This window comes from Lycium ferocissimum, chromosome 2 (genome assembly GCF_029784015.1).
Source record: "Lycium ferocissimum isolate CSIRO_LF1 chromosome 2, AGI_CSIRO_Lferr_CH_V1, whole genome shotgun sequence".
NCBI classification, from domain to species: domain Eukaryota; kingdom Viridiplantae; phylum Streptophyta; class Magnoliopsida; order Solanales; family Solanaceae; genus Lycium; species Lycium ferocissimum.
In genome coordinates this window covers 32,196,250-32,221,319 of record NC_081343.1, presented here as the reverse complement: position 1 = coordinate 32,221,319, position 25,070 = coordinate 32,196,250, and the positions used below count along the sequence as shown (strand labels likewise).

Genomic DNA, 25,070 nt, shown 5'->3' with positions numbered 1-25,070 from the left:
AGGAAACAGGATGAATATACGAGGAATAGACATACATACGAGCAAGCTATGGTATCGTAAAGGGAATAAGAAATGAACGAAGGAAGAAAGAAAAGGGTGTCTTTTACAAAATATTTCATGATGAGAACAAGAATCGGCGAGACATTAGAAGGGTTATGACGCATGATTATGATACAAACAATTAGTTAAGAGAAACTATGGGACACTATGAGGTAAATTAAGGAAAGGACGAATTGTGAGAATGAATAAGAGAGAGTATCGACTTTTACTGGTATGGTATAAAATCAACTCGGAATTAGGAACCAAGGGTAAGAGGAATCTCAAGGGTACTGGGGAAAGGATAGCTATAAAAAAAATTACAGCTGAAGGAGCATGGTATAATCGGGCATTCTATAAGGAGCCTAGCGAATTCCGATGTCACCATTGATTCATTAACCTGGAGACTATTAGGCATGAAGGAAGGAAGTTGTTTGAGTTGTGTCCAATATGTGTGGACATTTGACTTGAACAAGAATCCAGTTAGCAAAAGAGAAATAAGTCAAACCATGAATATCTCCAAGTACAGAAGAAAGAAATGTACTGGCTTGAAAGAGTAGAAATTCGAGATGAACTAATATAGCAAGGATGTGGTAAGAAAAGTGGAAATGGACTAAATACAAGTATATTATGAGACAGACATGGGAAAGGAGGCATGACAAGATAATGAAGGTTTAGCAAATCAAAGAAATAAGTTTTGTCAATGCAATACGTTGTGTTCCGGGCTATGATTCAAATCACTCGTACCAGAGAAATTTTTTGTTACAATTAAATAGGCAGTAAATGCACCCCAAAAAGGTAACAGAAGAAGTGAGAAGGCATACAAGTGGACAAGGATAAGTATTAGGGACAGTTGGGATTAGTAAAAAGAAATTGTAGTACTGTAAGAGGTGAGAGTTTTAAAAGAGGAATATTTTAGGAATTTCAATGATCGTTAAAAGAAAGAAAGACAGTATGCCTATGGATAGCATGATGTAAAGTACTACTCGAGAATAGAAAACATCTCCTGCGTCGTGAAATCATAAGTCACCGTTTATATTAAATCGTGAAGAGTATATGTGATAGGACCATATAAATAATCGTCCTGATGAAATGGCTAGTAAAATGGTGTGGGGACGACAATAAATATTTGAAGAAGGATAGAAGCTAGTTGAGTCTCAATTAGCCATTTGGTATAGGAGAGCCAAGGACTTAAAGAGGGAAGCACACTCATAATGAAAGGGAGTTGTAATTAAGTAAGATTTTATTTTAGTCTCATGCTTATGAGTTATTTTGTAAGGATGTTAAGATTGGAGGAGAGGAAATTGGAGGAAAGATTTAAATATGGACTTGAAAATATTTTGAATAGTGGATTAGCTTGAGATATGATCATTAGTATGTTGTAAATATAATCTTGTGATAGGGGATAACAACGATGATAAGAAAATGTTGTATACAAGTGTATAAGGAATAGTGCTGAGGATTGTTGTATGGGTCGAATGGAGTCCCATTTGAATATAGATCCTTTGGCTATGGTATTTTTAACGCATTGGATGAGTAATCTGAGGTAAAGTAATTAATGAGAATAATAAGCCATTGGCAAGGAAATGCTATTGCAAGTCATCTGGGCGCTACCATAGGTGAAACTATGATGACATTGGAAGGAATTAAGGAGTTCGACAAAAGCATTAAAAAGGAGATGGAACGATATGTATATAAAATCGATTAGTACTAAGAGCATAATCTAAAGTATCACTAGAGAAGCAAGCAAGAAAAAGTGCCACAGCTAAATAAGAAAGTTGTCCGCTAGGAGAAATAGAGGTCATAAATAGGAGGGACTAAGTCAACGGAAGGTGAAGTCATGGAAGTAGATGAAGATAAGATCGCAGGAAAAGGATTCAAAGATATAAATAAAGGAGATAGACATTTAAGGAGTTAAGAGATCCGCTTGATTGATAAACCGAAATGACAGATAATTGCGTCAAACTATGGGAAAGACTTATTAGGTGAGAATCGGGCAAAGGTTAAAAGTAGAAGGAGAACCCCAAAGGAAATGATCAAAGGATATCACGTTTGATTGGAACAAGCGGCTGACAAAGAGACCTCGTGGAAGAAGCAACATGATGGCTCTTATTGGAAAAAGGGATGAATGAAGGTTACAGACAAAGGAAAGAATGAAAAGATTCGAATTCGCTGCATGACTAGAAATCTTCGTTATTCTTCGATAAATTTCTGAATTCACCCCTAAGTTATTGGCCGAACTAAGGATCAGATACTTTAAGAGTAAATTGAAGGAAAGGAATCATTAAAGAAGAGGTTTAAGATGTTTTGGATATAAGTACAAGAATTACCGTTAGTTAGCCAAGTGCCAGAAGTCCAATTGAAGGAAAGAGAAATTAAGCGAGACATTTTTGTGTTACACTAGTTGAAAGATAAAGTACCGCAAAGATTAATTCGACTGCTATAGAAAACAAAGGATGCTAAAATGTGACCAGTCTTGAGGTTATCTTTAAAGGAGGAAGAATAAGAATAAGTAAACAAGAAGACAAAGGCCTAGGACATCTGTGAAACGTAAGAAAGACACGTGGAGATCGAAGAGAACAAGAATTTCTGAATAAAAAGAAGATGGAATAAAAATTGGATAAAAGTATGTGGTAAGTACGGGATGAAAGGGCATACAAGAATGTAAACAACGAAGGCTGAAGAGACAATGAGAACGATAAAGCATAAAGAGTTAGTAGACAGAGAGATAATAAAAAAAGGGACGACCTTGAGTATGAGCGTAAATTTGGCCACAAAAGAAGAAAGATAAACTACGTAATTCGGATTAGTTCAGTTTTAAATGAGCAAGTAAGACTGCAAGTAAGTAAATTAAATACTGACAAATACAGGTACGAACATTGATATCTACCTCGGAGCGAACTCTACCTCAATATTCGAGGACGAATGTTTTTTAAAGGGGGGAGAATGTTACACCCCGCACTTTTAGAGCATGAGCATACCACGTACATCACCGTAGTAATGGAGTATCGGAGACGTCCCATGATGTTTTGGAATGTACAAGCCATGGAAAGTATGTAACAATGAAGTAAAGGATGAATTACGATCTCGTAAGTCATAATAGGGAAAGACTATTTTGAAACACAAGAACATGGCCATTATCAACTATAATAAATGATAAATATCATGCAGGGGGAGTAGTACGACTTTGGAGGAAGGATGGGTAAAGTTTGTATGAAAATTTTGGTCCAAATTAAAGGATGAATATCTCTTAGCATATGAAGTGTTTTGGAGTGAAACAAAAGCCTAAAATGAAGTTCGTCGAGTCTAGTTTTCAAAGCAATAAATTTCTCATCGATAGGACATCAGAGTAGAGAATTATAGACATTACGTATTCAGCTGATTTAAAAGCGAGAAACGGCCCATTTGCTACGGTTGCTACGGCACCGACTTTAGCACCTATATAAGGGGCAAAAGCCCCATTTTTCTGCACAAAAATTTCCCAAAACATTCCAGAAAATTCAGCCAAGCAAGAGAGCACATTTACCTCATAAAAGTGAGGATTTTGAGTAATTTCAAGTGACAGAATATTAATCGAGGTCCAGACAACGTGTAGTCGCGCTTATAGTATCGTTTTGCGGTGTGTTTTGGCTTGGATTCAAGGTGGATATTGGAGATATTATTGTTCTAACAAAGAAAAGGTATGAATCTCTCCTTATTAGTATTAATTTAGGCTTTTTTACGGAAATAAAGTTATTAAATAGTTGTATCACAAGTTGGTTAGTTGAGAAATTTGGAAAACATCGTGTGGGATGTTTTAGGAAATATATTGGTATGGATAATGGTGTTGATGATGTTGGTATTGTTGTTGTTGATTGGTTTTTGATATTATGATTTCTGGCTAGGCATATAAACAAGGGAGATGCTGCCCGAATCTCGGCAGATTCTAAATGGATTTGAATTAAGGGTTTAGGACGAGCGTATGACGATGAGCCTAAAAATAGTATGAATGATTGTATATGTAGATTACGAGGCTACGAATGATCTTAAGTGAATTGCAAGACAGGAAGTAGTTAGAAGTCGAGAAGTTATCTTCCAGGTATGTTAAGGCTCGTCCCTTTCTTTCAAAGGCATGATTCCTATGGTACGATTTCATAAATGTTTCCATAACTTCTTTGTTTTTAAAAGTTAGAAGTTTATGACTCCAAGGCATGATTCCTTTCCCGATAATCCATAAATGTTTTCCAGAATGTCGTATTTTCCCAAAACAGAGATTTATGATTCTGTGAGCTCTTATGATAACAGCGATGAACATGTTTTTTTACAATGGTAATGATGATGTCAAAGATGAGAATATTTTCTATGATGATTATGATGATGATGATGATTTTATGTTTAAAAGTCCCAAGCTTATGATTTCAATGTGAATATGAGAATGTTGAGTTATTTTCATGATTTTCTTAATTTTTATTCATTGTTTTTTATCTCACCTTATAATAATTGTTCCTTCAAGGTAAGATAGAGCGATGATGACTATTCCATAATATAATCGGAGGTTACCGACTTTACGTCACTCCGATGTATTTATAGCTTTTATTTGTCTCTCATGCATGCTTTATATATATGTACGTATTTTCCTCACACCGCACCGCGCTATAGTCGGCCGGGCATGGCACGTAGATGTGCACACCACTGCAGTGGGCATGTTATGATATTGCCTTGGGCGCGTGAGGCCAGGACCCGACCAAAAGAGATTATATGTAGCAGCAGCATTAACAGAATTTTTTTTTTTTTTTTTAATCATATAGAACCATAAGTAGATATAGAAAAAACCAATAGTGTTACAAAGGATAATGAGATGCGGAGGGGACAGAGGAGGATGATCAATTTTCAGCTCCTAATAACCACATTTCTTCACTCGTGGGAGAATAAATTGCTCAAAGTTGAAGCATTGGCCAATTCCAAATTGCCGAGCTCTCTCTTTGTTTCTTGTGTTACAAAGGAATCACCTGACTAGTGGTATAGATTATGTGGATTTCTAGGATGAAATCCACATTGTATAGTTATTTTTCCACAGGATGGAAGCACTCGTATAATGATTACAGATGATCCACAGAACTATCACAATCAGGAAAATCACAAAATGGTTCTCGGACAAGCCCCTAGGTCACTTCAGAAAGGGAGGACTATTAGTGACATAAAGACTATGGAATCAAAAAGTTGGAACGAGTGGTCTCAAACTTCAAAGAAAACAGGAAACCCAGAGCACATCACCAAAGGTATGGGGTCATCAAATCCTTACTCTAGTAAGACCATGCCAGCAACACAGTGACTCAAACTTCAAAGAAAACAAGGAGAGTAAGGTCTCTCTTGATGGAGCTAGGAGAAAAAGACACAATGCTTGGAATGTTACCCCCATCGCGTTGATGTGGATCATTTGGAAAGAGAAATAGGAGAACTTTTGAAGGGGTGGAGACGATCTTTGCTCAATTAAGGAATAGTCTTTGATCCCTTTTTTTTTTCTTTTTCTTTTTTCTTTTTTTTGGTGCACCCATGTTGTTCCTAATTGTATAGAGGACTGGGTGGCTTTTGGAGAGAACCATATTTTGTAAATTTCTCCTTTTTAGTATACCTCTTGTATATGTCCAAGATGGCCTTGTTATTATCGAAGAAATCTTTTACTTGATCAAAAAAAAAAAAGTCTCTCTTGAAGTTTGAGTGACTGTGTTGCTGGCATGGACTTACTAGAATAAGGATTTGATGACTCCATACCTTTGGTGTTGTGCTCTGTGTTTCCTGTTTCTTTGAAGTTTGAGACCATTCTTTCCGACTTTTTAAATCCACAGTCTTTATGTCACTGATAGTATCCCTTTCTGAAGTGAGCCAGGGCTTGTCCAAGAATCAATTTGTGATTTTCATGATTGTGATAGTTTCGTGGATTATCTGTCAAATCACTATACATGTGCTTCTATCCTGTGAAAAAATAACTATACAATGTGGATTTCATCCTAGAAATCCACATAATCTATACCACTGTCAGGTAATATCCTTTGCAACACAAGAAGAAAAAAGAGAGCAATTTTAAATGAACTGATTTGTATAATGTCTGCTAGCACCTGTCAAAAATGAAAAGAAGCACATTACAATTCTCAGTATTTTTTTTTTTTTTTTTTTTTTGAATAATCACACATCCAGCATGGGAACAGTTCATAACCAGTTCATTCAAGATGTTATACGTAATATAAATTTAACAAACGAATATGGAAGAATTTTATTTTTCCCTAGTATGATGCAATAGTACGTTCTATTCAATCCACCTTGTGTTGGCACGAGGGAAGGCAGACCACGAGATACGCATGAAAACAGTATGACACAAATCCAAGAAGTTTGATTAAATCATGTCAGCTGAAAAGTTTTAAGTCACTCGAGATTCATGGACTTACAGACTATGCTCCAATACAGAAACTAGTTTGGGTCGGTTATATGAATCCTACATATCTTCTCTATTCAGTTCATCTCATTTCACTATTAAATATATTCTCCTGTAAGATTTTCTTAAACCGGAAGTTCTCTAGATCTTCCACTTATCCTCATACTGACATCCGAATCTCTACCCAAACTCCATAAACTCTTGACAAACACCAAACTTTATGTAAGTGTAATAACAACAAATAATCCTTAATCCTAACGGTCGATATCGCCTATATGAAAACCAAACTCGAAATCAAAGGACCTACCAGATGGCATACAGCTGCAAGAATCCCTAATGAAGTCTCTCTTTGTGCCACTCTTATTCAAAGGACATTCATCAGGAAAATGATAGCGAAAAGAATCTGCAACTAAAGATGTTCAGTGAGAATAAATTACTTGCTTTAACTTGCCAGATCTGGGACCTACCTTATTTGAAGACTGATGCTTCATTCACTCCTGCACGGGAGTTTGTATTTTTGGAAGATCTCTTTTTCTGAACAGCTTACTATTTGTTTCTCTTGAATTCTGGTGCAAGTATCACCAAGCTGCTGCTGCTCAATCACCAAGGAAGAAAAAACAGAAGAGATTGTGAGATGTTTCCCTTCAATGAATAAATCTTTTATGCAGGATTTTCCCTATACAATCAATAAAATTACTTATTTCCAGTCATTTCTTACCTCAGAACATTACTTATCGTTTCTGAATGACTTACTCAATTTAATTCATAAATCCAACCTAGAATTCACCAAGAGGAATTTTTCTAAGAAAATATAAAAGTACGCAAACTTACAAAGTTCCTTCCACAAGAGTGTTAACGTAGGTCAGATTAGCTGGAATAAGCTTAGCAAGACCAAAATCTGATATCTTTGGGGTCAGGTCTCTCCCGAGACGGATGTTACTTGCTTTAGTGCTTCTATGAATTATCTATATAAGGCTGGACTTCATGGAGGAATGCAAGTACTCGTGCAACATTGATGCATATATTTACTTCGTGTTTTTCAGCTAAACTGGAGGCTACTATTGGCACCACCTGCGAGTAAGCAAACTTTAGTATCCATGTCACAAGTACAAACCAAAGGACAATGAAAATTTTACAATAACAAAGGACTTCCACCTTAATAGAAGCCAATCTTCCATCTTTTAGCCTCACCTAACAACAGAATATCACATTAGCTTATTAATTTATGGGAAAAGGCTCAAATATGCCATGGAACTATGAGAAAAGGCTCATTCATGCCACTCAAATATAATAGTTACCATTTGTGGTCAAATGCCATTGCCACTAAGAGAACTCAATTATTACCAGATTTTGTGGTCAGCTCTTCATTTTATGCATATTGCTCACTAGGTGACATATTTGAGCCTTTTCCCAATTCCTATATAAATCTCCATATTTTCTAATTATATGTAGCAAGCTTATACGGACAAGTTTGTCCCTTATACTAATAGCATTATTATTTTACATGTAAAAACTATATACTCTCTTATTTAGCTATATTATGAATCTAATCTTATTCCACATCATTCACACTTTTCACGTACTTGATGACTCTTTAAAAAGATCTAAAAAAAACATAAATTCGTTTAAGAAAAACAGAGACGGGTTTAAAAGAGAGTACACTAATGAGGTGAGATGGGTATGAAAATACATATGAGTGTGACAAATTTGAGCCTTCTCCCGACCACTAATAACACCCAAAATTTCACTCATATGTAACTCTGTGGATCTGCCCCTGCCTACGCCTACAATCTCTATACCAACTATGTTCAAAACCGTTTAAGAAATTCAATTTAGCAACTTAGGAAGGTCTTAGAACCAATGGTGAATGAATAAGTTTTTACGGGACCTATATCATGGTGAAATGACTAACTAGTTATCAGATAAAACTACAGCATAAAACTTCATATACGTATTAGTGTTGTTAAAGGCTAACTTAAAGCGTGCTTAAGCCTTGAAGCTTGGTGAAGCCCTGCTTGTGCGCTTCGCTTTGCTTAATTGGAGCTTTAGTGTAGGCTTCAATATGTTAAAGCGTGTGCACCTTCAGTAATAGGCTCTTCCTTAAAGGGAACAACATCATGTATAGCTTAATTATAGTTTTTTCATTCTTTTGTCCAAATAATTATTGTTTATTTATAGTTTGTATTGTATTACTTTTCTTTTTTCAAACTACTTTTTCATGTTTATTTAGTAATTTGCCTTGACTTCTTTACTTCTATTATTTCTTTTTTCGTACTTCTTTGATTTGCTTTTCTTTGAGCCGATGGTCTGTCGAAAGCAACCACTCTACGTCCCATGGTAGGGATAATGTCTGCGTACACTCTACCCTCTCCATACCCTACTTGTGGTATTACTCTGGGTATATTGTTGTTGTATTGTATTACTTTTCTATTTTTATTTTTTCTCCATTCACATTTTTCTTTGCTAAATCCTACACTTTAATTGTGCTTTGCGTTTAAATCTCCAACAGAATTTGAGCTTTTTTGCACCTTTCACTGACTACTCAAACAACTGTTATGATATTATTATCTTTTTTCACACTGGTTTTCGATAAAGCTTACCTACACTTCATCTATTTTACTGCGTACCTACTACCTCCGGCCAACATAGGTACTATGTAACTCCCTTCACTAAGACTCAACCAAATGGGAAGAAATTACCTAGCATTTTTTGTCTCTTCGTGAACTCGAATCCTAATCTTCCCATATTTTCACTCACTTTATTGACCGCTAGGTTACACCCTTGGGTATAGAAATTATGAAAGTGTAACACTGCTTGATTTTCATATTATAGATCTAAACTCGACTATTTTGGTATACTTTAATCTTGCAAATATTATAATGTAGTAACTCAGAACTTCATGCTGCACGCTTAGTAAGAGCACTTGACTAAAAAAAGTCTTTTCGTTCCAAATTTCTACCGTTGTGGTCTTAATCGCACTAATCACAACTAATGTCATCTGAATACCTTTCTTTTCTTTTACTCCAAACTAATACTAGCTTTAATGTTTGAATGTATAATATTTCTTATAGGATTTTCTGAAAAATAATCAAGAAAACATGGTTAGGAAACTATGAGACATTAATGAGGCGAATCTAGAAATTAAACTTCATAGGCTCTATCTTTAAGGTTCGTAGCATTGAACCATTGTCTTTTTGAAATTTGGATTCAAACATACTATGCATCCCAATTTTAGTAAATTTTACACATTTTGTATCAAAAGTACTAGGTGCAGATGAACCCAACGTCACGACACTTTTTTTTCATCAGTCTCCTTTTAAAAAAAAAATTGCATTGCCTCTTATGGAAAGTCACACTTGCTATTAACACCAAGTCTTCAAACACCATCCATTAGAAAATAGAATGAGATTTGTGCCTTTAATGGTTAAGCATTTATGATGACTTGTGGAATTGATAAAAGATTTCTACTTTATATTATGTATCTCTTTACATTTATGCTCTATCTTCTGACGATTATTAGGGAAAGAGAAAGGAAGTCACAAAAGGAATATTTCTGTTTAGTTTATACATACCCTAACACTACCTGTACCAAATTGGACCCTTCTAGCAATAAATTGTTGGAATTGGAATTACCTAGGTAGAAGGATTTTAGACAACTTGCAAAGACAAAGATTAAAATATGTTCGCTTTAGAAGAAGCTACTTGAAGAATATCGAAGTGATGTATTTTGGACATGTTATGATGGCAAGATCAAATAAGTCTTATAGTGTTAATAAGGGCCATTGCTTCGCTGCTTAAAGCGATAAAGCAATCCAAACGAGGAGTTATTGCTTCATGAGCTACAAATGATGATGCGCAAAATAGTCCTAACCTTAAGTGGACAATTTTTGGCTCAACTATGAGGAGTTGGACCAATACCAAATATATTATACATTAAATTCATACATGTTTGGTACTTTTTAATTTTCCATAACATGTGTGCTTTACTTCATTATGTATCTCTTTCCTTTTATGCTCTATCTTATGACGATTATTAGCATGGGAAAGACAAAAGGAAGCATTATAGAATGGAATATTTATATTGTGAGTAGTTTATAACATCCTTATGTTTGGTTCTATGTACTTGATGATATTGTTGTTGATTCACATTGTCCAAATGAAAGTGCCAAGGCAATGGGGATGTCCCTTCAGTGAGAGAATATGAGCTTAATAAATGGTTGAAATTGGAATAACCTACTTGGTAGAAGGGTTTTAGACTACTAAATTTTGTATCAAGTATCAAAGATACCTAATTTAGTTTAAAATAAAGGCATAATACAAAGTTATTGATGGCAAATTCAAGGCCTTATCGTTTTGACGAAGTATGGATATATTTCTTCCTGGAATTGCTTGTTTAAATCCAATTGACTCATTTTCTAGTTTTGATCTCGGAAAAAATCGAACATTATCCATGACTTTGATGAATTTAGTATAGGGGCTCTTGAGAATCAAGGAGTTACATTATTGATGTTCGTGACTTGATATAAAGACTTTTGAACAAGTAAACACAAATGCTTTTGACGTGGCATTGAGTTTATCAAGGGCAATATGTGCTTGGTGCCTCCAATGTTATTACAAAAATTTATACTCCACGTCGGCTTTGTGTTTACTTGCACTTTTAGAGAATTGTGTTTGTTTTGATCACACTTGTGTTTTTATTTTTTAATTTTTCTTGAATATCAAATGTTGAAGTACCTTGTGCACACCTCTTTATGGAAAGTCACACTTGCTATTAACGGACCTTGTGCAACAACCACCCATCCATTAGATAATAGAATGAGATTTGAGCCTTTATTGGTTAAGCATTTATGACGACTTGTGGAATTGAGAAAATGTTTCTACTTCATTATGTATCCTTTACTTTTATGCTCTATCCGATTATTAAAATATGGAATATTTCGTTTATACATTAACACTACTTGTACCAAATCGGAAGCTACTTGAATAATATAAAAGTTTAGATCAAGAGATTATAATATGTTCGTGTACTTAACAAGAATATAGAAGTCAATTTCGGGCATGTTATGATGGCAAGATCAGCTAAGTCTCATAGTGTTATTAAGGGCCATTGCTTCGCCGCTTAAAGCGATAAAGCTATCCAAACAAGGAGTTATTTCTTCATGAGCGAAACCATGCACTTCAAATGATGATGTGCAAAATTATCCTAACCTTAAGTGGATTTGGCTCAACTATGAGGAGTTCTCATATTATACATTTATTAAGCACTTTTGTTTTTCATAACTTGTGTGCTTTACTTCATTATGTATCTCTTTTCTTTTATGATCTATCTTATGATGATTATTAGGGAAAGCTCAAAGGAAGCTATAAATGAAAAAATTATATTTAGTTTATTCCTCTAATTTGATGAGTGATAACTTGTTGAAATTGGAATAACCCAGAAGGGTTTTGACTAATTGCAAAGATTGAGAGTAGTCTTATGCGTTTTATAAAGTTACTTGAAGAAATGAAGTGGATCAAGGTGACTTTCAAAATGTCATGATAAGATCAGTTGAGCCTCATAGTGTTATTAAGGATTATTGCTTTGCCTCTTAAAGCCATAAAGCAAGCCTAGCGAGGTGTTATTGCTTGATGAGCTAAGCGATGTGCTCAAGAGAAGTGTGTGCTTCAATGATGACACGCAAAATAATCCCAATGATAAGCAGTCAACTTTTGGCTTAACTATTGAGGAGTTGGATCAATAGCAGCTTTATTATAGCATTAAATCATACATGTTTGGCATGTTTTCTTCCATAACTTGTGCACTTTACTTCCAAGAAGTGTGCGCTTTAGTTCTCGCTTTTTGCTTCAAGCCCATAGATCTTGTTGCTTTTTTGTGTTTTTCGCTTTGAAAACATTGGAGCCTCATGGTCTAAGCTTGCTTGACAGTGTGATCACTACATCAACAATGATGAAAGTGGGCCAATCAGACTGGTGTTTTCATATGGAAGACTTCTTGCTCAAAGCGCATGGAGCTAGGTAACAATCAAGATTTTCCTCTCTAAGTGGAGTTCATCCTTTTCTTTTTGCAAGAAAGAATTTCTGATATTCTCCAATGAGGAAAGGCGGTGAGGTAAATTTCTAATACTTAACAACACAAATGTTAAGTGTTTGGTATTTGTTTTCCGAGCTTAAATAGGGATGGACTAGTAGGCGTTAAGGAATTCAGAAGTAATTGAACTAAGATTCTTTTCCCCTTTACTCTCCCTCCTATCCACCAGATGATGCACAGTGAGGATGTAGTCTCCTATACTTGGGAAATAGTCTGTCCTTTTCCCTTTCATCCCACCTTGTATGATTTGAATATCGCAATACAGAAACTTTCCCGAATCTAAGCACTCTACTCTTGAGGTAGTCTCAAGAAACCAAACAAAAACAAATCACCTGTTAGAAAATCTTCACTAGAAAAGATCGACGGTAAGAAGGGGATCCTTGGAGAAACAATAAAGTTGTAACGGATTCAAGTCGAGGAATCAGCCATCGATGCTTGCATCAGGGTAGCTGTCTACATTACACCCCTTTAGGGTACGACCTTTCTCCAAACCCTGCGTGAATGTGGAATGCTTCATCACTAGGCTGCGCTTATCATTTTGACACTAAATTTGTAGATGTGATTGACTAGACTTCTCGCTAATCTAAGAAATGCTTATTCACGACCAAGAGAGAATGCTATCTATTATAAGCCTAATAATAGACTTGAGTACAAGTATAATTAGTATAAAGTTTCTTCAAAACATCGATGACCAATTTCTCTAATACTATTTGGAGTCTAACTATAAAAGCTTAATTATCATCATCAATGATCAAGGTCGCTAATACATGAATACCAAATGTTATCCTCAAAAGCTTAACTAAGGCAATGCACTTCAGCTTGTGCACCATAATGATATTGCCATATTTTCCGCTTGTAGGAAAAGTAATAACAAGATGGTTCTTGAAGAACTATTTCTCCCCAATCTCAACAGTCATTTAATAATTGGGAGAAAGCAACAACATCTAATGGTCTTCGACTTATGATCAAGTATTCATGAGTAAAGCTCGGATTACAAAAAAAAGTTAAATGCTTAAAATGATCAAGAAGTAAAGAAAATCATTTGTTTTTTCTCAAGGCTATAGCCTACATGTATTGTATAATAGCTAATGAATGATAAGCTTTCTCAAGTTATCACCTTCTTAATATCATGCCAAGAGGAAGATCCGGAAACCACGAGATCTTGATTTGATTAAGGAGTTTGCTGCATCATAGAGCAAGAGCCAATGGATGAGCCTGATAGGAAGATCAGCTGAGAATTTGATATTAGTTTCTGCTATAATAGAGAACTATATTAAAAAACACAAAGTAAGCAAAATATTTCACACTAAACTAAGTACATATGTGGCTCACTAACCACCACTCATTTTAACCCAAAAGACTAGTCTACTACAAAACTCAAAATATCTACTACTCTTGGAGTTTCTAGAGAAATCTTAATTTCCTAACACTCCTTAAGATTTTTCATTGAAACTCCTTGCAACATTATTTGAAACTCAAACTTGTTGGTGGGAAGAGCCTTGGTTAGAATATCATCTTCTTGTTATTCACTGTTGCAATGCACCAGCTTAACTTCACCATTCTTCTCCGCATCTCTTAAAGCATGAAATCTGATGTTGATATGCTTCGTTCTTCCATGCTGCACCGGATTTTCAGTCATTGAAATGGCTAATTTATTGTCCACATAGATCACCGTTGGTTCTATGGCAACAGATCCAATTCAGACAAGATCTTTCTCAACCAAATTCCTTGATTTGTAGCAGATGCAGCAGCCACATACTCGGCTTCCGCTGAAGATTGAGCTACAATATCTTGCTTCTTTGTGCTCCAAGAAAAAATGCCAGAACCAAAAGAAAATAAGTAACTAGATGTGCTTTTGTAATCATCCAAACATCCACCCCAATCGCTATCAGAATAGCCAATAAGAATTCCATTCTCCACACTTTTATACCAAATTCCATAGTCAATTGTCCCTCTAATGTACCTTAACACCCTTTTTGCAGCTCCAAAGTGTTTAGTGCTTGGACTTTGTATATATCGGGACAAAAAACTAGCAACGAACATTAGCTTTGGCCTGGAAGCAGTAAGATACAATAGGCTCCGAATAAGACTTCTATAAATTTTTGGATCTGCCCTCTCTTCACCGTCATCCTTCATCAACTTTTCATTCACAAAAAGTGGAGTTGCAATAGGTTTGCACTTGTCAAGCTTGAACTTTTTTAACAGATTCAAGGCATACTTCTTTTGGGACAAGAAAATTCCTTCACAAAATTGAGCAATCTCCATTCCTAAGAAAAACTTCATCTCTCCTAAATGAGACATCTCAAAAGCTTTTAACATTTCATTTTTAACTTCTTAAACTGCAAGAGGATTTTCACTCGTGATCATCAAATCATCAACATAAACCGATATCACAATCAACTTCCCATCGCCTTGCTTTTTGAAGTACAAAGTAGTCTCATTTAGGCTTCTGTTGAAGCCTTGTGACAACAAATGAGTATCCAGCCTACTATACCATGCTTTTGGAGCTTGTTTAAGACCATAGAGTGCTTTTTTAAGCTTATACACCTTGTCTTCTTCACCTGCAACTGTAAAACCTTCAGGTTGTTCAACATAAATGTCTTCTTCAACCAACCCATTGAGAAATGCAAATTTGACATCCAAATGGAAGATTTTCCACTTGTATTGTGTTGCAAGAGCGACTAGAAATCTTACTGTCTCATGCCTCACAACAGGAGCAAACGTATCTCTAAAGTCCACTCCAAGCTCCTGAGAATAGCCTTTAACTACAAGTCTAGCTTTATGCTTGAAAATGGAGCCATCTGCATTGAACTTTGTTCTATAAACCCATCTGACACCGATAACGTTCTTCTGTTTTGGCCTTTCAACCAACTCCCAAGTGTCATTTTTATTGATCATGGCAAGCTCCTCCTCCATTGAAGAAATCCAAACTTCCTGACTTGCTGCTTCTTCATAGGAGGATGGTTCAACAAGAGCAAAATTGCATTGCTCATAAACTTCAAAATGGGAGAATCTATAGTTAATTCAACATTTGAATCCTGGTCTTCAAAATGGGAGAATCTGTAGTCAATTCAACATTTGAATTGTGTTTTGTTCCAGTAATAGGACAAGAGGAAGTATCACTGTTGTGCAGATTTGGGGTTGCAACTGAAGTACTCCCACCTTGATTCTTTACAACAATATCTCGATCCTAATCATAGTGGCTGGATTCGTCCACTACAAGATCTTTACTGATGAACACCTTTTTGCTACTAAGATTGTACACTCTATACCCTTTTGCAACTGTGCTAAAGCCCAACAGAATGCAAAATTCTGCCTTTCTATCTAATTTGCTTCTTTTAGCATCAGGAACATGTACATAGCATAACGAACTAAATGCCTTCAAGTTTCTTGCAGACAGCTTTATACCCTTCCACGCTTCAAACGGCGTCATGCCTTGGACTGCTCTAGTTGGCAATCTATTTAGCAAATAGACTGCGGTATTGACTACTTCGGCCCAAAAATATTTAGGCATCTTTTTTTCTGCCAACATGCATCTTGCCATCTCCATCACCATTCTGTTCTTTCTCTCAGAAACCCCGTTCTGTTCTGGAGTGTAGCTAACAGTGAATTGTTGTTGAATGCCCAAATCTTTACAATACTTGCTGAACTGATATGAAGTATATTCAGTTCCATTATCTGACCTGATATACTTCAACCTGCAACCACTCTCCCTTTCTATCATAGCCTTGAATTCTTTGAAAACAAAAAACACTTGAGATTTGCTGCTAAGAAAATAAAACCATGTCATTCTAGTTAGATCATCCACAAAAAGAATAAAGTATTTGTTTCCACTCAAGGAAGCCGTCCTCATTGGTCCACATTAATCTATATGAACCAACTCTTGCTTTTCCTTAGCCCTCCAAAGACTTCCTTTAGGAAAGGATCGTTTATGCATTTTACCTAGTTGACATGACTCACAAACATCTCTGCACATGTCAATTTTGGGTACATCAAGCACCATACCCTTCGATTGCATATACACCAATGGACTAAGGTTGTAATGACCAAATCTTTTGTGCTAAAGTCAAGTATCATTCAATTCAACATTAAAAGAGCAAGTATCAACAAAATAGCATGAAATTGAAAAGGAATTGTCAATCATGCTAATTTTAGCTACTTCACATCCTTCAGAATCATAAATGACACATTTTTTATCCTTGAAATTAAAGTAACTGAGCAATGCTCAACAAGCTTTGAGTCAAGCTTGGCATATAAAGAACATAATTAATGATTTTCATACCTTTGTTGGTAGGAAATTTTACTGACTCTATACCTTGAGCTTGCATCAATGCACCATTTCCAAGCCTCACTTTAGTTTTATCCAAGGTAACAAACAAATTTTCATCAATCGCCATGTGCCTTGTGCACGCGTTGTCAACATACCAGTTACATCCATCAACATGTGATGTATGCGAGGCAATGAAAACCTCTTCTTCTGATTTTCCAACTTGGTGATCATCCACGAAATTTGCCCGTTGGGAAGACAGACCACTTTGATTTTGCTTTTGCCTGCAATTCCTCTCGATGTGCCCATACCTTTTACAATATCTACATTGAATTGGAGGCCTTATTTACTTCGCCAACAATTCTTCTCTAAGTGGTTCGTCTTCTTACAAATACCACAAGGTGGAAATTTTCCTTTTTTCGGCAAATCACCTTGATTTTCACCAGATTTTACCTCTCCAGAGTTATTTGAGGAGACTTTCCTGGCTTCCTTCCGTTGCTTGATTTATGCCTTACTTGAAAGGCATCTTCTACTAGTGCTTCACTTCTCATAGTTACCCTTTGCTCTTGGACTTGCAATTTGGAGATCAGTTCAACTATTGTAAGAGTAGTCATGTCACAAGACTCTTCAATAGCTGAGATTTTTAATTCAAACTTGTCTGGAAGGTTGACCGAGATTTTTTCTACAACTTTCTGATCTGGGAAGTCTTTACCAAGTATTCTTATTTGGTTCACAATCTCCATTAGCTAGGAAGAGTATTCTTTCACACTATTTTAACCCTAACAGACTTTACTCTGTTGTTTCCTTCAAACTCCTCCTTTAACTTATCCCAGGCCTCTTTAGCTATTTCACAAGCCATAATTCTTGTAAACATCACTTCCGTAAGGCTTGCATGTATGCAAGTGAGACCTCTTGAAGATCTAGCCACTAACTCATCATACTTTTTAATTTCATTGAGAGTTGCATTAACTCTCAAAGGCTGGACATAAGGTTCTCCTCTCTTCACAACTTCCCATAAGTTGAGATATTTAGATAAGCCTTCATCTTGATGGACCAAATGTGATAATTCTCGCGGGTAAAAATAGGAGGACCCATCGTTGGCTGATTTTCAGGTGCAATGAGTTTACCCAGCAAACAAATCCAAGAAAAACCCAAAAATAATTAAGTTGAGCCAAGTAACTAGATTTGATTCAGATCCCTTAGGAAATAAACTCTGATGCCAGTTACAAAGAAAAGAAAGAAGAATTTCAAAGCTACAAGGAGGAACAAAGAAAAAAGAATTTGTAAATTGCTACAACAACTTTGAGATGAAGAAGGAGAAGGCTAGAAAGTTCTAATTTATGTTCTCTCTCTATTGTTTCATTTCACATGCTTTCTATATATAAAGTGTGAATTTACAAACCACATAATAAGTAAAATATCTCACACTACATTAAGGCCTTATTTGTTTTCATTAAGATTAATACGTCTGAATCTAAATGCACATATGAATGATTAAGTTGTTGTCTTTAGATCTGAACACTGAATTATTAAGACTGTTTGGTTTTCAACATCTGAATGTGCATAATGTATTTATTTAAACATAATAAATATACAATGTAAATAAAATAGTAACTAAATAGTAGAAAATAAATAAATTTAATAAAATAAAAATATTGTTTGATAAAGAAATGAAACATTTATGTTTACTAGTAATGATTCGAGATGTTTGTAGGTGGTGGTGGGTGGGTTTGTTGGTGGGGTGGGCAGGTGGTGGTTGAGGCGAGGTGGGGTTGGGTAGTGTTGGTGGTGGTAGTGAGTGGGGGTAGGGTAGAGTTGGGGGTGGGTAGTGGGCGCGAGGTTGGTATGGTAATGGAGCTAGCGGGTGCTTTTGTAGGTGGCTGTGGGTGGGGAAGGTGGGGGGTAGGGTTGGGGATAGGTTGTGGGGGTGGGTAGGTAGGGGTAAAGGGATGGGGATGGTGGCGTTGCGGGGTTAGAGTTGGGGGTGGGTGGTGGGAGCCGGGAGGGGTGGTAAAATTGTCCATACAAAATACCTCTTAATGATATTAAGACCTTATTCAAGATCTTAATGATTAAGACACATTCAGACCAAATAAGTGCTTAGATTTTAATGTAAACAAATACACGTAATGGCCTAAGGTCTGAACCATTCAGATTCGGACCTTCATTAAATGCAAACAAATGAGGCCTAAGTACATATTTGGCTCACTAACCACCACTCATTTTAACCCAAAAGGCTATCCCACTACAAAACTCAAAATATCTACTAATCTTGGAGTTTCTAGAGAAATCTTAATTTCCTAACCAGAGCACACTTTTATTATTTACTTATATTCTCGAGATATCTCTTTTATTATTTACTTATATTCTCAAGATATCTGATATCTCTAATAAATCTCTGCAGTCTTGACAATGAAACAGATTACTCTGGTCAAGAGCTTGCTGCCTCTTAATTTGAAAATTTAATTTGGACGGTAACACAAGTTGGAGCCACTTTTCGTTTCCTCTTTATTTACTACCCTTTTTCTTTTTGAACATAAATTCAAACTAGAAATCAAATAATTCTTGGAGACACAATTAATACTTCACTTGGAGGTGAATATAGAATTTTATTTGCTTTAAATTGTAAAAGACCTTAAAGACCCCAATAACAACAATATAGCTATTCCTCGGTCCCAAACAAGTTGGGGATTGACTATATGAATCTTCACAATTCCATTTAAACTCAACTCATGTAAACTTCTTCAAGAATCCCAAACCTGAATAACTGGATGCACACTAATAGGGCTTCTTACAATGTGATTTCCATTCTCTTCAACCCAAGTGACTGACCCATAATTAGCAGTAAACTTCTCATTACCTCTATATCGAATAGTCAAAGTATAGCTCTTCTTCTCATATTTTTTTCCAAAGGCTAAAACTTGTGGGGATACTGATATGCTGGCATTCCTGGGCACTTCCACTTTTGCTGTGTATTTAGATGCACCAGAACCAACATTTGTAACAGTCCTTGTGAATTTCTTAACTAACCAAGGGTAATTTTTCCTCTCCAAGTCAAACTCCCATAGAGCAATAAATGATGGATAATTGAGATCAGCTGATGGATTTGAGCAGTTATGGTTGGCCGATGATCTCGCAATGGTGTTGAATTGCTCTTCTGTGAAATTCATGGAGCATAGAAGATTGACATAATCCTGTGGAGTAGCATCATATATTAGTCCTGGATCAAGTGCGCGGTTTGGATCAACGAACCCTGATCCTGTGCCTAATGGCGTGGCTGGTTCGTTGGTCTCAGTGGCGATGATTCGGTTTTGCGTGTTATCCCAAGGGTTGGCAGTGGTCATCAATGCTGATTTAATAGCTGATGGACTCCACTCAGGGCGTACAGATTTTAGCATAGCAGCAATTCCAGATACATGAGGACTAGCCACAGATGTGCCTGATTCCATTTAGTAGTCATTTCCTACTTCCATACCACGACCAAAAAGGAGTGCAAATATCCCAGGTGGCCAGGCACCTATTATCGACTCCCCTGGTGCCATTAAATCCGGCTTCGCTATTCCAAGATAGCTTCGAGAAGGTCCTCTACTGGATGACGAGGCTAGTCTGGGTGCAGGCATGACATTTTCGTACGTCTCTAGAAAACTTATGCTCACCGTAGGGTGCTCTGTTTTCCTGATATAATCTTTCATTTGCTTACCTTCCTTTTTCCCGATCACAACTCCAGGATTGGAAAAATCTTTGGAAGCGAAATCTCTTGGGTCAGCAGAAATGAAGATAGCTGCCCGAAATCCAGCCTCCGTTACACTGCGCATTTGAAAGTAAAATATACTCGAACCATCATCAAAGGAAACTTCCTCCGCACCATCACAAACAATGACTTCATTGCCGGGCGAGAAGACTTGGGATAACGTTGAATTGCAAGAAGAGAGGGTCTTGTTATACACCAGCGGTGAATGCTGGACAATTGCTCCCAAAGGAAACAAGCTCCAACCCCTAATCTTTTGCCCATTGCCTAGAGTCAGAGTCCCAGCAAAGGTTCGATCTGTGGTACCAGATGCAACAGTCATGATCCATGGGGCTCCATTTACTAGAGACCCAAATTCTGGACCGCCATTACCTGCCGAACCAGTAACCAAGATGCCCTTCATCATAGCACCAAAAGCCCCAATTGCTATAGGATCTCTATATAGCGGAAGATGAGCGGATCCACTAGATATGGATAATATGTCAACTCCATCTGCAACTGCCTGATCCATACCAGCAATTATATCTGAACTAGTTGTTGATCCAAGTTCACGCCATGATACCTTGTAAATAGCCAACCTAGCACGTGGAGCAACACCTCTTGCAGTTCCCTGGCCATATCCGAAGTAGGAAGCGCCTTGGACATAATTTCCTGCAGCAATTGAGGCTATATGTGTACCATGACCCCAAGAATCCCGGGCAGAAATTATGGTAAGATTCACATGAGGACTGGCAGCTACAGCTCCCTTGTAAAAATAATTAACCCCAATGATTTTTCTGTTGCACAGTGAAGAGTTGAAATCAGTGCCTGCTCGACAAATTCCCTTCCATCTTTTGGGAATTTCAGGCATGCCATCATCCTTGAAGCTAGGCAATTCGGGCCATATTCCCGTGTCAACAACACCAATGATGACATCCTGACCAAAATTAGAAGCTGGCAGAAGACCTGAGGAAGGGTTGAGCCTAAGGAACTCAGAGGTATGTGTAGTGTGGAGTTCAACAGGTATGTCTTTATAAGCTGAAACAAATCCTAGAGACTTTTTCAAAGCTTCTAGTTCATCCTTGGACAAAACAGCACTGAAGCCATGAAATACATTGTCATAAGAATAGAGAAGCTTTGGAGCAGGATGTCGGCTATTAAGCGAAGCAGGAGTTGGAATCTTGATGGAATCAATGGTGGATGAATGCCAGTGATGGTGACTAGCAAATATCTTAGGCATTAAAGACTTGTCCAGATGGACAATGTATGTTGTTCTCTCTGCTAAACAGAGAAGAGGAGCAAAGAGAAAGAAGAAAACAAGAGCGTAGTTATTAGGCCAATCCATTGTGGATTTTGAATTATGATCATACCATTTCTTCTATGTGAATTTATAGATCGATGTAGTAGTAGATATTTCCTGTTTGAAGATAAGCACCATTTATTGCATGTCATAGATTTGGTAGTACAAGTTAACGGGCTTGTACTAGTTATTGAACTCACATCAATAATGCCTTGACAATTCCTAGTCAACAAAAGACGACGTTCAGCAGAACTCTGAAGTTTGAATAATAAAGTAAAACCCTTGTAAGTACTCCACTTCTATATGTTGAAGTGTTAAATTTTACTTACATTATTGGATAAGACCATGAACCGGAATAAGGCTAGAGTTGAGGCCATAGGAACTCTACAGAGTGCTTGACCTGTTTTACATAACCTTGGTTCACTTCCTATTCTTTATATTATACAAATATATGAATGATTTGAGCCAAAAATAGTAGGTCCGGTTGAAATTCCTGAACTCGCGTTAGATCGGGTTTCCTCTGTAAGTATCTTTTCTGTAACACCTCTTGTTCACCGAAATATCTTACTATATTACTTGGGAAGGGATGGTAGCATCTTACGGTAAGTGGTGTCATCCGACATCAATTTGTCGGAATTTTTTTACTATATACATGTATAAAAATTATGAATAAAAATTAAGTACTCCCTCTGTCCCAATTTATATGACATACTTTCCTTATTTGTCTGTCCAAAAAAGAATGTTACATTTCTATATTTAGAAGCAATTTAACTTTATGAGATGATTTACAGCCGCATAAATGACCTCATCAAAATCTTCATTTCTTTCTTAAAATCCGCAAGCTCAAACACACATAAATTCGTATATGAAAGAATAGATATATAAAATGTCATTGCTTGATATTTGCATGTATTAGGCTACTAGTTAAGCGGTTCCTTTGTCTAATTTAGGTCTGTGCCCCAGCCTTAGTATCTAGTTTTGAAGAGCTTCAGTTTTTAAAAAAGAAAAAGAATAGAAGTTCTAAAGTTTCGATTCAGTATCCTTAATTACTATACCCGAACTCGTGATATAGAACTATTAAGAATGAATCAAAGAATGAAAATTAGCCGCCATGGGTATGGTGGGAGCCATCACTATCTAGTAATGCCCTACTTATTTTAATGTCCTTAATTAATTAGCTGGCCACTGGTATAAGTCCCTACTATGCAACTGGAATGTGAAGCCATAAAAGTTTTGATTTAATCAAGCACAAGGGCACAACCTACAAACCCATAACTTTTCAATACATATGCTGGGGATGGACGTACAATACAAGTGACGAAGTTATACTATATAGAATGAAGGAGATATTTTTCAATTATTGTAAAAATTAAGCATAAGGGTATTTGGTTGGAAAAAATATGAATTGTTTTCTGTAAACAATTTGTTGACCAGTATGACATGTACAACTGGACACATCAAAATAAGGGGCCTATATTGCATTGACAGTGAAAAATCAGAATATGCTTCTTTTCTGGACACGTGAAGTCTCGTTTATCCAAGGAAAGAACTAAAGATCCAAAGACTTATTCAAAAGATATTTTGGGGATGAGCGAAATAATTGAATATGTCGATCAGTCGATGATAATTATGGATTTGCTGCAACTAGTAGTAGTACTCTGGATGGCGTGAAGTCTCTAAGGTGTCCTATATCCAGGCAAGAATTAAAAATCCAAGCACTTTTCAGAACTCAGAAGATATTTTGGGGATGGGCGAAATAATTGAAGATGATCCGTCGATGATAATTTTGAGCTTGCTGCAATTAGTAGAAGTACTCTGGGAGACAATGGGGAGGGGTAAAGGCTATGCGGGGCAGGACAAAATTAAAAAATAAGTCCTGTCAGCACTATTCTAAAAATGAAAGACTCTAAGTCAAAAAGTTGAATTATCAAGAAGTTCATAAAAAGTTAAATGATATTTTTATTCTTACAATAAAGTACTATTTTATCAAGATTTAAGTACAAAAAGGCAAATATAAATTCTAATGAAGATAATAAAAAAATAAAAAAATAAAAAGTTAGATTAGTGAAATGCAAGGGCCTCAAATTAATAGCAATTAGTATATCAATAATAATGAAAATGCCGTTTCTCATGTTAATGCAACATCTGCTGAAGAAAACCATGAGACATACCATTAAATTGCTGTTGAATTATCTTTTCAGTTAAAGAAAACCATCAGACAATACTTAATTAAGTTTTGATCAAATATCCACTTGTATAAGTGAATTTTGAAATCAATTGGTTGTTCAAGTAATTCTTTTTTCTTTTTTTCTTTCTATGATCATTTATGAGATATGTTCTTGAAAGAGTACCAAAATATTCTTGTAAAGTTGAGGGATTATAATACCATCAAAATATTAAAAGTTAATCCTTCATAAAACCCACATTAATCAACAATCTCTTCCTTGAAATTTAAAACGGAAGATTTTAGAGAGTTGCATTGAACAATTTCATGAATTACTCATTCAAAACACTACATGAACCAAACTCATACAAATAATCAATTCTCTTTTCGTTTCCTTAAAAATCAAGAAAATTTGAAGAGTTTCATTACATAATTTGATATAGACTAAAATCATTGAACTAATTAAATGCAAATTAAATCTATCTATTAAAGGTACATTACACCCTATTGCTATAAAATGGCTAGCAAAATGGAACTTCTCCTTTGATTATCATCTAAGAGTTGCTGCTTTGTCTTGACTGTTACTTTTAATTTGAATTTAATATTTTGAGACTCTTAATTATGCACATATCATTGGTGGCTATGCAATATCAGAATCATAGCATATGAAAAGAAGTAGCTTCAAGATGACATTACGATGTACTGATCATATTGGTGGAAAAAGGAATCTTGAATAACAGATTGGTATGGACAAGCGATATTGATTCCTTCCAACTTAATTACTTTGAAGAAGATTTAAGATAGATATCTACTCTTAGTCTTTATGTAAATGGTAAAACGGAGGGGGATGCGGCAAGGCATGGGAGGGTGAGGTATTATCTTGCAAAAAGTTAACCTTGCTCATCGTCTTCCCTGTGTAGTTGTTGGCATCAGCTAGACTAATGCATATATGAGTTTTGATGATTGACAAACGGGCAAACAATGATTGACAAAAGATCACATTGATTGGTACCGTGAAGAAGACAAACCAGGTCTAGATACATATCAGAATGCACACGAATGATTGAACAAAGCTATAC

General features: G+C 36.1%; 2 protein-coding genes and 1 long non-coding RNA gene across 5 annotated transcripts; all 3 read right to left on the bottom strand.

The window, feature by feature from the left end:
* Positions 1-6,056: 6,056 nt before the first annotated feature.
* On the bottom strand, positions 6,057-13,784 carry LOC132034890 (uncharacterized). Of its 3 annotated transcripts, XR_009409156.1 has the most exons (4): positions 13,651-13,778; positions 7,601-7,636; positions 6,913-7,516; positions 6,057-6,131 (listed from the first exon to the last, which is right to left on the bottom strand). It is a non-coding gene; the product is annotated as an uncharacterized LOC132034890 (long non-coding RNA). The 3 variants fall into 3 exon arrangements; XR_009409154.1 differs by having other exon boundaries at positions 6,057-7,516; positions 13,651-13,784; XR_009409155.1 differs by lacking the exon at positions 7,601-7,636 and having other exon boundaries at positions 6,057-7,516; positions 13,651-13,784.
* Positions 13,785-19,389: 5,605 nt separating this feature from the next.
* On the bottom strand, positions 19,390-22,171 carry LOC132034871 (subtilisin-like protease SBT3). The gene has a single exon (XM_059425213.1). The coding sequence runs from the start codon at positions 21,870-21,872 to the stop codon at positions 20,250-20,252; it is 1,623 nt and encodes a 540-aa protein (XP_059281196.1). The 5' UTR covers positions 21,873-22,171; the 3' UTR covers positions 19,390-20,249.
* LOC132047517 (subtilisin-like protease SBT3) lies at positions 19,545-20,249 on the bottom strand. Its single transcript, XM_059438552.1, has one exon. It carries the CDS (start codon positions 20,247-20,249, stop codon positions 19,545-19,547), a length of 705 nt encoding a protein of 234 aa, XP_059294535.1.
* Positions 22,172-25,070: the final 2,899 nt, after the last annotated feature.